Genomic DNA, 15,714 nt, shown 5'->3' with positions numbered 1-15,714 from the left:
CTCTCCTGAGAATCTGGAAAAACCTACCAAATTCATTCTCAATGCCACCTGCAAAAAACAGCTTTAGAAAAGATTCCAGTGACCGGTTTCCATATACCCAGATGCCAGGCCGCAAAGTGACAATTAACTTCCTTCCACATCTTTTTTTTCTTCCAGAATTAGCAAGTATTTTGCCAAAGTTTTATTTTTGTCTTTTTTGTAACAGACCTTTGCAGAAAGAATTTCTGTATTTTTTTTCAGTGTGTGCATTTGGGAAAAAGGGAACTTTCATAGTTCAATCTGTGTGTTAATGCTTTGCTTTGTTACTGGATAAGTTTTGTTTGATAATAAACAGATAATTTGGTTGTTCTTTAAAGAAACCTGGTTGGTGTATTTTATTCTGGAATAAAGAGTAGAGTATATGATTGACCGAATCGGTAATTGGGAAAACATTTTTAAAATACATGTTGTGATCTGCGGAGAAGTGGGATTAGAAAAGACAGTGCACTCCTCCACCTCGGTTATAACAGTATCATGAATACATGGCATGGGGTGAGATTGTAAGAAGGGATGGAGAAGAAGGATCCGAAGGGATGTTGGTACTCATGAGTTATTGAAGCTTGAAATCCTTCACACCTTAAAAGGAAGAAAATAAGTATTTTCTTAAAGCTACCTTAAATCACAAGGAATGCAGAAGTTCAAGAAGGCTCACCATGACTTTCTCAAGGGCAACTAGAGATGGGCAACAAATACTGGTCTTTCCAGCGATGCTCACATCCTCAATTAATTGAACAAAAACACTGAAAACATATTTTTTTGATGTTGGGTCCTACTGCTCATATTACAGTATTTGTAAATGTTAAAGTTACCTATGATGTGTTTTGACACCATTTGCATTATTGTATGTTTGGGAACCTTTTATGACACTTTTAAAGAGTGCTATTACTGCACATGTGATGGCCAGTGGCAAGACTAGCATTTATTGCCCATCCTGAGTTCTCTTGCGAGGGTGATAGACCTTATTCTTGAACTGCTGCAGTCCATGTGATGAAGATGCTCCCACTGTGCTGTTCAAGAGGAAGTTCCAGGATTTTGGCATAGTGACCATGAAGGAATGGCGATACATATGCATGTCGAATGGTGTGTGACTTGGAGATGATAGTGTTTGCATGCACCTCCTGCTCTTGTCCTTCTAGGTGGCAGAGGTCTTGGCTTTGGGAGATACTGTCGAAGATGACTTAGGTGACTTGCTGTATCTAGGACACATTGCAGCCACTGTGTGCCAGCGCTGGATAGAGTGGACGTTTAAGGTCGTGGAAAGAGCTGCTAATCAAGGTAACCGATATATCCTGGATGGTATCGAGCTTCTTGAGTGTCCTTGAAACTGCACTAATGGAAAGTATTCAATCACAGTCCTGAATTGTGATGAAAATATATGGGAGCAGTGTCTCTAAACTTCCAACTAACACATGCTCTGTTTTCTCTATAAAACAAATTGTAGGAACCATTTACATCCATTGTATAGCAGTACACAGAATTTACCTTCTCTGATCTACAGACCTGTTCATCTAATGTCTTGTAAAGTGCTGAGACAGTACAGGCAATGCACTGAGGTGAATGGCTCCATTATATTGAATTACATCACTTATACAACATAGTAACAGGCCATTCGGTCCAACTGGTCTGTGCCAGTGCTTATGCTCAACATGAGCCTCCTCCTACCCCTCTTCATCTAACCACATCAACATATCCTTCTATTCCTTTTTCCTTCATGTGCTTAGCTGGCTTCTCCTTAAACGTAACTATGCTATTCACCTCACCTACTCTTTGTTGAAGAAAGTACCATGCTTTAATCACTCTATGGGAAAAAAAAAGTTTCTCCTGAATTCCCTCTTGGATCTATTACTATCTGATATTTATAGCCCCTTGTCCTAATCTCGCCCACAAGTGGAAAAGTCTTCTCTACATCTACCCCATCAAACCCTTCATAACCTTGAAGATTTCTATCAGGTCACCCTTCAGCCTCTCCCTTCTAGGGAAAAGAGCCCAAGCCTGTTCAATCTTTCCTGTTCTGGTATCATACTTGTAAATTGTTTTTGCAACAGCTCCAGTGCCTCCAGATCCTTTAATAACATGATAGTTTATGGACAGTTCTGATCTTAACATTCTAGTACAACTCTTTTTATCAATACTGTGAAATCAGATGGTGCTGAGTAAACTCTGATTTATGTCGCTTTCTGCTACCGCAATATTTTATTGATGGAATGAAGCAGTGCAATTGCCGAGACTGGCACATAGCCCTAATGCATCTGATACTATTGAAATTCGACAACATTTATATCCACAAAAATTAGAAAGGTCCATGGTACCCATCACCGGAAATATCAGGAGAAAGAAATTTTGATTAAAACTTGATTCAATGAGCAATAAAGTACATTCAACTCCCTTGCATCATCCCTTCTATTGTTTATCATTCATATATGCTGACCTCCAGACATTTTGCATAAAAAGTGCTTGATTGATGGGAGAATTGCCCTGGTGTCAGATGCACTCCCGGCAATAAACAAATCACAATAAAACAGGCTCTACATATTAGACAGAAATGCTAAAATTTGCACCAAAGAACAAACAGATATTAAAAGTATTCATTCCCTTAAGACATCCTTTTCTGCACCAACATTTTGTGATACAATTTACAAGATTACAATTTTACATTCATAATGAATTAAGAAATGTCTTATGTTGCTCTATTGTTTGACATTTACAATCACAATGGAATACTTACGTTTAAGCTGCAAAAGGGGAGTCAGTGGAGACAATGAAACCTTTAAAAAATATTGCCCACAAAACTCCACAGAAACCTACAAACTAATTTATCAGAACTCAAACCTTCTTTACCTTCAACCTTTTACAATCAGCAAGAGCTTCCATCAAATACTCTGTCCAGTTTTCATTAACAGCAAACACAGCCAATCCATTACACTGGTCCACTGGGAATTGATTGGTAATTCTCTGACGTTGTGAACGAGGTAATAGCAACAGTGTCCATTTTAAGAGAGTTTCAAAGACAGTTTTTGGGTATGTGGAATATTTAATACCTATATATTCGTGACTAATTACATTTAACCCTATTATAAATGTTTTTTTTTGTTCATTCATGGGATGTAGGTGTCACTGGCCAGGCCAGCATTTATTGCCCATCCCTGATTGCCCTTGAGAAGGTGGTGGTGAGCTGCCTTCTTGAACCGCTGCAGTCCATTTGGGGTAGGTACACCCACAGTGCAGTTCGGAAGGGAGTTCCAGGATTTTGACCCAGCGACAGTGAAGGAACAGCAATATAGTTCCAAGTCAGGATGGTGTGTGACTTGGAGGGGAACTTGCAGGTGGTGGTGTTCCCATGTATTTGTCGCCCTTGTCCTTCTGGTTGGTAGAGGTCGCGGGTTTGGAAGGTGCTGTCTAAGGAGCCTTGGTGCATTGCTGCAGTGCATCTTGTAGATGGTACACACTGCTGCCACTGTGCGTCGGTGGTGGAGGGAGTGAATGTTTGTAGATGGGGTGCCAATCAAGCGGGCTGCTTTGTCCTGGATGGTGTCAAGCTTCTTGAGTGTTGTTGGAGCTGCACCCATCCAGGCAAGTGGAGAGTATTCCATCACACTCCTGACTTGTGCCTTGTAGATGGTGGACAGGCTTTGGGGAGTGAAGAGGTGAGTTACTTGCCTCAGGATTCCTAGCCTCTGACCTGCTCTTGTAGCCACGGTATTTATATGGCTACTCCAGTTCAGTTTCTGGTCAATGGTCGCCCCTCGGATGTTGATAGTGGGGGATTCAGCGATGGTAATGCCATTGAATGTCAAGGGAAGATGGTTAGATTCTCTCGTGTTGAAGATGGTCACTGCCTGGCACTTAAGTGGCAAGTAACATTCGCGCCACACATCAGCCCAAGCCTGGATATTGTCCAGGTCTTGCTGCATTTCTTCACTGACTGCTTCAGTATCTGAGGAGTCACGAATGGTGCTGAACATTGTGCAATCGTCAGCGAACATACCCACTTCTGACATTATGACTGAAGGAAGGTCATTGATGAAGCAGCTGAAGATGGTTGGGCCGAGGACACTACCCTGAGGAACTCCTGCAGTGATGTCCTGGAGCTCACATGATTGACCTCCAACAACCACAACCATCTTCCTTTGCACTAGGTATGACTCTAACCAGCAGAGGGTTTTCCCCCTGATTCCCATTGACCTCAGTTTTGCTAGGGCTTGATGCCATACTCGGTCAAATGCTGCTTTGATATCAAGGGCAGTCACTCTCACCTCACCTCTTGAGTTCAGCTTTTTTGTCCATGTTTGAACCAAGGCTGTAATGAGGTCAGGAGCTGAGTGGCCCTGGCGGAACCCAAACTGAGCATCACTGAGAGGTTATTGCTAAGCAAGTGCCGCTTGATAACACTGTTGATGACTCCTTCCATCACTTTACTGATGATTGAGAGTCGGCTGATGGGGCGGTGATTGGCTGGGTTGGACTTGTCCTGCTTTTTGTGTGTAATATATAGAGAATGTCTTTAACAGATAAAGTTAACTTGACTAAGGCAGCAGGTTTGTATAATCTTTCGGTTAGAAATGTAGCTAATAGCCATAATAAGGGTACAGACAATGATGTGTTAAAAAAAAACCCATTGAGAAAGTAAAACAGAACATAACATCAGCTTAAATCCAAACCTCTTATTGTTTATCATTGGTTCTGTAATCGTCAAAAAATGCAGATGTGTAAAAAATGTCATGAACAAAAAGTAATATATTGCAAAAATGTAACTGTGTTTACCTGCAACTGTGTTAATAAACACTACACTTGTTCACATGCTGTGATCAGCGACATGCTCACCGAAGATTTTGGTTGTTATAATGAGATTATCCTGAAGTGAACTGGTGCAATAGAAAACTTGCTGAAAAATGTGGCTGAGCACTTATATTTACTAAAGAAAACAAAAATAATTGAAAAAAAAATTAGAAAATCCTGGAAATACTCAGCAGGTCAGGCAACATCTGTGAAAGAAGAGTTAATGTTTCAGGTCTGTCACCTTTCATCAGAATTTCAGAGAAAAGATCACAGACCTGAAATATTGGCCGGAATTTTACCCTCGTCGGACAGGAGCCGTCCACCAACCAAAAAGTCGGTGGCGATCCGCCTCCACTGGGCCTGGGGATCCAGTCTGGATTTTATGGTCCACAGACCCTTAACTGGTCTGAGGCGGGACTTCTATCTCATTGAGGCAGGAAGTCCCGCCTAATGGAGCTGTCGGCCAATCAGTGGGCCGGCAGCTCTTAGTCCCCGCAGCGCCACCAGGAGTGGTGGCCACTGCTGGGACTGCAACACAGATTCCACATGAAGAGGAAGGACAGCCCCGAGAAGAGCTAAATTTTTGGGGCCTCGCTGGGGGTGATCAGTCTGGCCCTGGCGAGGCAAGGGTGGTCGATTCGGGGGGACGGTGGGGCATGTTGGAAGTTGGGGGTGGTTGGGACATTGGGGGCTGCCCTCCATCGGGCACATGGTGCCTGATTATGAGGCCGCCCCCCCCCCCCCCCACGCCGTCAGAAAGCCACCAACTTCGAACAGGCAGCTTTTCATGGGCCTGGGCTGCCCGACTGGCCAATGGTAAAATCCCCTTGGTGGCAGGCAGAAGCTGTTAAGTGGCCGTTAACTAGCCCCTTAAGGGCCTTGATTGGCCTGGGCTGGGCAGGCCGGTTTTTGCCACCGCCGCCCCGCATAAAATGGCGGTGGAGGCGTGAGAGGGTTGGGAAGGGTCCCCCGAGCCTCCCACTCCATTTTACCACCCACCATCCTCCTCACCCTCACCACCATCCTGCTCTTTGGTGGGGGGGGTGGGGGGGGAGCATAAAATTCCGGCCACTAATTTTGTTTCTTTCTACACAGCTGCTGCCTGACCTTCTGAATATTTCCAGCATTTTCTGTTTTAATTTCAGATTTCCAGCATCTACAGTATTTTGCTTTTGTAAAATAATTGGAGTCCAATGGAACACAAAATTGCACTGGTTCTATAACAATGAAAAAGCTGTTCTACTTCCCGAGAAAGAAGAAAGCAAGAACTTGCATTTATATTGTGCCTTTCACAACCTCAGAACAACCCAAAGCTTTACAGTCAATGAGGTAATTTTGTAGTCACTGAAGTAATGTAAAAAATAAGAACATAAGTACACAAGAAACAAGAGCAGTAGGAGGTCATTTGGCCCTTTGAACCTGCTCGGTCATGCAATAAGATCATGGCTGATCTTCTATCTCAACTTCACCTTCTCACACTATCCCCATATCTCTTAATTCCCCTTGTACCCAAAAATCTATCAATCTATCACGAGTATACTCAATGACTCAGCACCAACAGCTCTCTGGAGCATAGAATTCCAAGGATTCACAACCTTCTGAGTGAAGAAGTTTCTCCTCACATCGATCCTAAATGGTCAACCTCTAATACTGAGACTGTGACCCCTTTGTTCGAGACTCCCTAGTCAGTGGAAACAATGTCCCAACATCTACTCTGACAAGTCCTTTCATAATTTTATATGTTTCAATAAGATCACTACTCATTCTTCTAAATTCTAGGGAATACAGGCCTGGTCTACTCAAAATCTCATCATAGGGACATAGGAGCAGGAGTAGGCCATTCAGCCCATCTAGCATGCCCTTCCATTCAGTATGATCATGGCTGCTCATCCACTTTAGTTTAGTTTAGAGATACAGTACTTCAATGCCTTTTTCCCACACTATCCCCATATTCCTTTATGTCATTGATATTTAGAAATGTCAATCTCTGCTTTAAACACACTCAATGACTGGGCTTCCACAGCCCTCTCGGGAAGAGAATTCCAAAGATTCACAACCCTCTGATGAAAGAAATTTCTCCTCATCTCTGTCCTAAGTGGCTTCCTAGGAATTAGTCCAATGAACCGTCTTGCCGATTGCACCCCCTCCAAGACAGATATGTATTTCCTTAAGTAAAGAGACCAAAACTATACACAGGACTCCAGGTATGGTCTCATCCAGGCCCTATATAATTGTAGTAAGAACTCTTTACTGTTATACTCCAATCCCCTGTAATAAAGGCTAACAGACGGTTTTACTTTTTAAATGCTTCCTGTATCTGCATATTAACTTTTTTGATTCATGTACAAGGACACCCAGATCCCTCTGAAAATCAACTTTTCACAGACTCTCGCCATTTAAAAATATTCTGTTTTTCTATTTTCTTACCAAAGTGGATAACTTCACACTTCCCCACATTATATGTCTGCCATGTGTTGACGAGTCAAAGAGACTTAGCAGTTGGCAGGAAAAAAGTCAGAAGCGCAAGGGGAGAGCCAACTGTGTAACTGCCCCAACAAACAATTTTATCTGCAGCACCTGTGGAAGAGTCTGTCGCTCTAGAATTGGCCTTTATAGCCACTCTAGGCGCTGCTGCACAAACCACTGACCACCTCCAGGTGCTTACCCATTGTCTCTCGAGACAAGGACAAAGAGATGTGTTGACAACTCACTCAACCTTTCTATATCCCTTTGCAGCCTCCTCACCACTTACTTTCCCACCTATCTTTGTAATGTCAACAAACTTGGATACATTACTCTCAGTCCATCATTGCAAGTAGATTGTAAATTGCTGAGGGCCAAGCACTGATTCTTTTGGTACTCTGTTAGTTACTGACTGACAACCAAAAAATGAACTATTTATTCCTACTCTGTTTTCTGTCCATTAACCAACCTCAGTCCAAAAGTATTAGCCACAATCCCATGAGCCCTAATTTTGTGTAAAACCTCTTGGTTGGCACCTTAGATTAGATTAGATTAGAGATACAGCACTGAAACAGGCCCTTCGGCCCACCGAGTCTGTGCCGAACATCAACCACCCATTTATACTAATCCTACACTAATCCCATATTCCTACCAAACATCCCCACCTGTCCCTATATTTCCCTACCACCTACCTATACTAGTGACAATTTATAATGGCCAATTTACCTACCAACCTGCAAGTCTTTTGGCTTGTGGGAGGAAACCGGAGCACCCGGAGAAAACCCACGCAGACACAGGGAGAACTTGCAAACTCCACACAGGCAGTACCCGGAATCGAACCCGGGTCCCTGGAGCTGTGAGGCTGCGGTGCTAACCACTGCGCCACTGTGCGCCACTATTATTGAATGTTTTTTGAAAATCCAAATATGCTTTAGTCACTGGTTCCCCCTTATTGACCCTACCAGTTACATTCTCAAAAAGCTCCAACAGATATGTCAAATACAATGTCCACTTCATTAATATGATGAGTCAGAGCCAACATGGATTTCAGTTTTCTAAGTGCCCTGTTACCACTAACCTAATAATACATTCTAGTATTTTCCCTACTACTGATGTCAGGCTAACTGGCCTATAGTTCCTGTTTTCTCTCCCTCCTTTCTTGAATGGCACAGTTGTGCTTGCCTCCTTCCAATCCATGGGGAATGTTCTAGCATCAAGGGAATTCTGGAAGATGAAAACCAGGCATCCACTATTTCGATAGGCAGCTCTTTCAAAACCCTTAGGACGCAGGGCATCAGGTCCAGGGGATTTATCAACTTTTTGACCCATTAGTTTTTCCAGTAACATTTCTTTACTGATACTAATACTAAGTTCCTCATTCCCGCGAGACCCTTGGTTCAATGTTAATTCCAGATTTTTTTGTGTTTTCTACCATGAAGACAGATACAAATTATTTGTTTAATGTCTGCTATTTCCTTATTACCGTTATAATTTCTCCTGTCTCTGTTTCTAATGATCGCACATTTAGTTATGCTCACCTGTTCCTTTTTAAATATCTACAGAAGCTTTTACAATCCGTTTTACGTCTCTTGCTAGTTTACTCCCACATTCGCTTTTCTCTTCCTTTATCAATTTCTTTGTCAACCAGTGCTACTTTCTAAAATCCTCCCAATCTCAGGTTTACTATTCATTTTTGCTACATTATAAACCTCTTCCTTTAATCTAATATTATTGTTAACTCCGCTTGTTTGCCACAGTTGGATGATTTTTCTCATTTTTATTCCTTAAGGCAATGTATAATCTTTGCAAATTCTGAATTAATTATTTAAAGTTTTGCCATTTCTTATCTACCTTCATATCTTCTAATGTAATTTCCAAACCTACCTTAGGCAACTCACCCCTCATATCTACATGGTTTGCTTCAGATTTAAGACCCTAGTAAGTAACATTTGCACCATACAAGTGCCAGGTAATGACCATCTCCAACAAGAGAGAATCTAACAATCTCCTCTTGACATTCAATGGCATTACCATCACTGAATCCGCCACTATCAACATCCTACGGGTTACCATTGACCAGAAACTGAACTGGAGTAGCCATATAAATACCATGGCTACAAGAGTAGGTCAGAGGCTAGGAATCTTGAGGCGAGTAACTCACCTCTTCACTCTCCAAAGCTTGTCCACTATCTACAAGACACAAGTCAGGAGTGTGATGGAATACTCTCCATTTGCCTGGATGGGTGCAGCTCTAACAACACTCAAGAAGCTTGACACCATCCAGGACAAAGCAGCCCGCTTGATTGGCACCACATCCACAAACATTCACTCCCTTCACCACTGATGCACAGTGGCAGCAGTGTGTATCATCTACAAGATGTACTGCAGCAACACACCAAGGCTCCTTAGACAGCACCTTTCAAACCCGCGACCTCTACTAACTAGAAGGCCAAGGGCAGCAGATGCATGGGAACACCACCAACTGCAAGTTCCCCTCCAAGTCACACACCATCCTGACTTGGAACTATATCACCGTTCCTTCACTGTCGCTGGGTCAAAATCCTGGAACTCCCTTCCTAACAGCACTCTGGGTGTACCTACCTCACATGGACTGCAGCGCTTCAAGAAGTCAGTTCACCACCATCTTCTCAAGGGCAATTAGGGATGGGCAATAAATGCTGGCCTAGCCAGCAATGCCCACCTCCCATGAATGAATAAAAAAAACTTTCAAACTTAATATAAAATTCTAGCATATTATGATCATTCTTCCCTAGAGATCCCTTTACTATAAGGTTACTAATTTACCCTTCTTCATTGCACAACACAAGATCTACAATAACCTGTTCTCTAGTAGGTTTCTGGACATGCTGATCTAGAAAACTATCCTGTATACATTCCCTGAACTGATCCTCGACACGATTGCCGCAAACTTGGTTTATCCAATTGACATGAAGATTAAAGTTGTCGAGGATTACTGCATTATCCTTGTTACATGCACTTCTAATTTCCTAATTTATACTCTGCCTGACACTACAACTATTGCTAGGGGGCTTATAAACCATTCACACCAGTGTTTTCTGTCCTTTGCAGTTCCTTAGCTCCGTCTAAATGAATTCTATATCTTGAATTTCACAGAATCGTTACACAAGGAGGCCATTCAGCCCATCATGTCTGCACTGGCTCTCTGAAAGAGCAGGTCCCTCAGTTTCATTCCCCTGCCTTCTCCCTACAAACCTGCACATTCTTCCTTCACCACTCACTGTGTGAAAGATCCTTTCTTTCTACTGTCTTTAGTCTCTTCCTTTATTACCAGGGCTATGCACCTCATTTTCCATTTTCTACTTTCTTTTCGAAAGGTAAATTGTTGAGTTCCATACCTTGGTCACTCTGCAATGACATCTCCCTAAGGCTATTAGATCAAATCTGTTAATTTCTATATTTGCTGTTAACCTATCTGTTTTGTTCCAAATGCTTCACACATTCAGACATAGTGGGCTGAATTTTACTAGCCCTCTGATGTCGGGGGTTCATGACGAGGGGGCCCGGAAATTCTTCTGGTAGGGGCCCATCGCGACCCCGATGCTGGGAAGTTCCCGTTTGGTGTGGCCACCCCCCACCTCCCCCTCAATCACTTGGTGGCGGAGCCATAGTTTTCATATGTAAATGCATTGTAATGTATTCAAAAAAAAACTTACCTTGTCCTGAGGGCTGGCCCATGTTGTTATTGCAGCCGGTGGCAGGATGTCCCGTGCCTTCGGATCCCCGTTCGGGGATCTGAGGCGTGACAGTGGTGGGGAGGGGGGAGGAGTGAAATTCTCAGGGCAGGAGTGGGGCAGGGAGTCGGGAGAACTATTGTAATTGGTTGTGGGGATGATGGGAAGGGGTTGAGGGTCAAATGTTCTGATGTTGGGGGGAAAGTTCAGGAAATCAAAAGGTGTTTTTTTGGGGAGAGTTATGTCACTGTCATAAATGAGGACTCATTGGGGGTTGGGGGTAGGAGAAGGGAATCTAAGTTGGAAAACAATTGTTCAGCAGGTTGCAGCGAAGCAGGACCTTTAAAGATTGAAATGAGAATGAATGGCCTGAATCCCTTTAAAAATGGTGCCAGCAGGGTGGTGCTGGACATGTTGCTGGGGATGGAGTGGCCACCCCCCTTATGTCATTGGGGGCGGACGCTCCGCCTCCTCCATTTAAACGTGCCGCCATGCGAAATACCGTGGAGGCTCAGTGACCGCCGTTCTGTGCAGGCGGACCGCCAAATTCAAGGCCTGCCGCCAGTGTCTTCAGCTTTAACTTTTTTCTGTTTTTTACTGATGTCACCTTAGTCACTAATGCCCTATGACCTTTGTTAAGCTTGCTGTCCCATCCTGACCCACTCTGCTTATGTTTTTCTCAAATCGCTACTCTGCTCCAGAACCTTGACATTCCTCTTTTGAATTTTTCCTTTCCTGAATCCTCTCCCTTTAGTAATTATGGCAGCCAATTTGCTCACAGCAAATTCCCACAAACATTGATGAGATAACAGCCAGCTAATCTGCTAAGGTTTTGGTTGAGAAATAAATGTTGGCTCGGACAGGGCGGGAAAACCCCTTACTCTTCTAATACATTTGCATTCTTTACATCCACCTGAGAGGACAGACAGAGCCTCTGTTTGAGTCTTATCCAAAACACGGCACCTCCGACCGTACAGCACCCTGTCAATATTGCACTGATCTGCCAGTTTTCTCTTGAGCTGTTAACATATAGACAAATAGAAGCAGCACTATGCACTTTATCTAACTTGAATGAATCTCAGCTCACTAGGCATAATACATGCCTGTTACCAAAAATTGTTTCTGGACATTGTACTACAATTTTATTACTTTCATAAAATCAGATGGATGAGAGGCCAAAGCCACCTACTCAAAATAGGACATCCTTCATTCAATGCAATGCTAGAATTAGTAGGAGGTGCACAAAGTAAACAACACATCTGTTACATTTTATGCAACTTTATGGACTCGTACCTAGAATTTCATATCAACCTGACAGTTCAGGCAGCACAGCATCAGTCTAGCAGCCAAATTGTGTGAGCTCAATGACTTGGCCTCTCCTGTATTACAGGGTGTGAATTTAGGCTGTTCCCCTGAAATTGGAGCATTAGAAAAGGCACAAAATTCTCAGTGTTCCTGCCTATTGTGATTTTATCATTGATCTTGGGATGGCATTTAGGGCAATCATGTTGGAAAACTGTGAAGAGACAAGTTGGGAAGAAAAGATGAAAGCAAAGCTGTTGTTTCTCAAAGAATATGCTAGAGGAAATATTCACCCAAAACAAGGAAATAATTTGCATCTATATAGCACCGTTCACAACCTCAGGACTTTCCAAAGAACTTTACAGCTAAGTGAAGTGTACTCACTGTGGTAATGTAGGAAACATGGCAGTCAATTTAAGCACATGAAGGTCCTGCAAACAGCAATGTGTTAATGAGCAGATAATTTGTTTGTGTCATGTTGGTTGAGGGATAAATATCGACCAGGACATCCTGGAGAACTCCCTGTGCCACTGGATGTTTTTTTTATGTACAGAAGGGGCTTCAGTTTAACATCTCATCTGAAAGACGGTACCTCTGACAGTACAGCGCTCCCTCAGTGTTGTACTGAAGTGTCAGCCTGGATTGTATGCTTAAGTCCCTGGAGTGGGACTTGAACCCACAACCTTCTGATTCAAAGGTAAGAGTGTGACCCAGCTAATACCCAAGTGATGCGGCTGAGAAATCGCCAATGATACTTTTCATAGGCTTAACAACTTTGACTGAAGCAACTTAATTGTTTGATAGAAGTAATATTTCAATAAATCAGCTCACAGTGCAAAAGTATTGGAAGTTTTGTAAAAAAATAAACTCCTAGATCTGCAGCCCTCAAGTATTAGTTATTCATTTAAGCATCAGCTGGAAGATGCAAAATGATCAACTGAAGGCGAGGACCTTAACCCAGCTCCAAGAGAATGCTTCATAAATATTTAATTATGTTGGAACTGATTTTTTTTTTTAAATGCAACTCACAGATGTGATGAATGGCAGGCCAGACCAAAAGGGATTAAAAATTAATCTGGTAAAAAATGCCATCGCACAAACAATTGTGAGAATGTGGAGTGCACGGTCTCAGCAGGCCATGCATGCAGAATTAATCGAAGTTTCTAAAACGGGAGATAAGAAAGGAGATTAAGACATATGGAGGAACAGCAGGAGGTTCTGATTTTTTAAAAAAGGTCTGCCAGAGCTAATAAAATGATGGCCCTGTCTTGATGGGCTGAAAGGTCTACGCCTGGTTCTACTTTACTTCAGCTTTCAGTAACAATGATCATAAGTCACTTACAGTCTGAACCTACTTTGCAATTATTATATTCTTCGACTGAAAATGAACAGTTGGATATTTCCACAAAGGCTAAAAGAGTTACTAGCATTTTCTCATCATGGCAGAAGCTAGATATATCTTCACAACACCAACCACACAACTCCACCGAATGACGGTAATAATTCATATTATGGGATTTGCTTGACCATTCCAATATAGACAAACTATCACTTATGTTTGTGTTTCTGGTTAATTAATCTTTAATCAACTGCAAAGAGCAGCATTATCTAAATGAATAAAATTACAGGTGCTAGCCATTGCCAAACATCTTCCACTAGCTCCACTACAAATTTCAAACCACCCAGTTTAGACAATATTCATGTGCTGCATTGATCATTAGTTTATGTTATTCTTAAGAAATGGCAATTTTAAAAAGGAATTTGGATATACACTTGAAAATCAAAAGCACTGCAATGCAAGGGGGTAAGGGCAAGAGACTGAAATTAATGGGACAGCTCTTCCCAACAGCTGCACAGGCACTGCTGGTTGAATAGTCTCTTTCTGTGCTGTATGATACCATGATTATGGAAGAACCTTGTGAATCAGACTGCCACTATGTAAACACGTTCAAACTCAGCAAGTCTGGAACTCATTTTGCACAAGTCCAGTATTTTATAAACTAATGATCCCTCAATTTCTGCTGTATGGGAGGAGGGGAGATGGAGGACCCTTACAAATATTAGCATGGTCCCAAAGCACCCCCCACCCCGTGCTAACTTTGGAAAGGGAATGACAGCTATCCAAATGAAAACAGTGATAGCTGCAGAAATTGTTGTGTCTTATTAGCACAGAATGAAAATGCAAACAAGTCAACAAATAGGAAAATATGATCACTGACCTACAGAAATCAGATGAGGTCACCCCACCCACACACACACAATCTCTCCCTGAACCCCAGAGGGTCTGGAGAGTCCAGTTTGAAAAGCTATGTTTATAAATAAGAGAATTCAAATCTGTTCTGCATTCTGCTTAGCAGTGAAAACAAGTCCCAGTCCCTCTGTGGAATAACTCCCAGAATCAGAATTAATGGAATTGGAAGAATAGCTTTAAAAAAATATATAGTTTTTATTCTCTGTAGCAAGAAATAAACGATTCCTCGAAATTATTATAAGACTTAAAGCTAAGCTAATTGGGAGCTTCCACGCATGACATTAATCTGTTGTCCGTTCAACTACTGCAAATTGGCCAATATATTGATTCTAACGATGGGCAAGAGTAGTGAATATCGGGCACCCTATGGGGACAGCGCTCTGATTTAAAAAAAGCAACCAGCGTGGCAATTTTGATTGTTTGCATTCTCAGACTGAACAGCAATAACACGAACCTATATATATTGATCTACCAAGTAAGGAAAGCGATCAGTTCCCTGAATCCATCGAAAGCAATGAGTAACCGCTCTTTGGAATGCAAGATGGGGAAATTAACGAAGGAAATCTACATATTTATTTCTAACCGCTTACAATAAGGACGCTTTGAAACATTTAGCACACAACGCGTAGAGGGAGATTCCCATGTTCTTACCTATTTTTGCCAGCGATGCTAACATAATCCATAGTGTTATTTCAAAAGGGACCTGGACGTGATGATAGTCCAGGGAGAAAACCTTCAGTATGGCCGTGGCTGTACTCTGATTCCCCGCCTGCTCCACGTTCCAGTCCGGTTGAATTGCTCTGGACTCCGGTTGTTTGGAGGTTACCGAGTTCCAATGGTTGCTCTCGTTATTGGTCCGCTCTGCTGCTTTCGGGTCCAATATAGTTTCAGCATAAAGTGAGCCCTGTGTTAAAAGTTCAAACAATAAGATGCCAGTCCAGATACAGCAACGGGACATGATGAGCGGAGCGACTGAACAGCCTGTGCTCACTCCACACCGCACGCACCCTTTAAAAGTGAGCTGGATGCAAAGGCTAGACCAGGCTTCTATATTTAAAGCTGAAATGTCTCTGTTTTTCTTTCGCGAGGTGCATGCTTTTGTATCTCTTATTCGCTCTGCGCTCCTGTCCTAAAGCTGTTGGCTTTTGCTGAGATAAAAGCAAAATACTG

The 15,714-nt window shown here is 42.5% G+C and overlaps 1 protein-coding gene across 1 annotated transcript in view; it reads right to left on the bottom strand.

Annotated features, from left to right (window-relative positions):
* LOC137377935 (sodium/hydrogen exchanger 2-like) overlaps positions 1–15,502 on the bottom strand; it is a 332,862-nt gene extending 317,360 nt beyond the window's left edge. The window contains exon 1 of the mRNA XM_068048001.1: positions 15,196–15,502. Within this exon, the coding sequence (XP_067904102.1) occupies positions 15,196–15,502 (307 nt within the window). The remainder of the gene's footprint in view (positions 1–15,195) is intronic.
* Between the last annotated feature and the right edge of the window lie 212 nt (positions 15,503–15,714).

Source organism: Heterodontus francisci, chromosome 15 (genome assembly GCF_036365525.1).
Source record: "Heterodontus francisci isolate sHetFra1 chromosome 15, sHetFra1.hap1, whole genome shotgun sequence".
Lineage (NCBI taxonomy): Eukaryota > Metazoa > Chordata > Chondrichthyes > Heterodontiformes > Heterodontidae > Heterodontus > Heterodontus francisci.
This window is presented reverse-complemented; position numbering and strand designations above follow the sequence as displayed.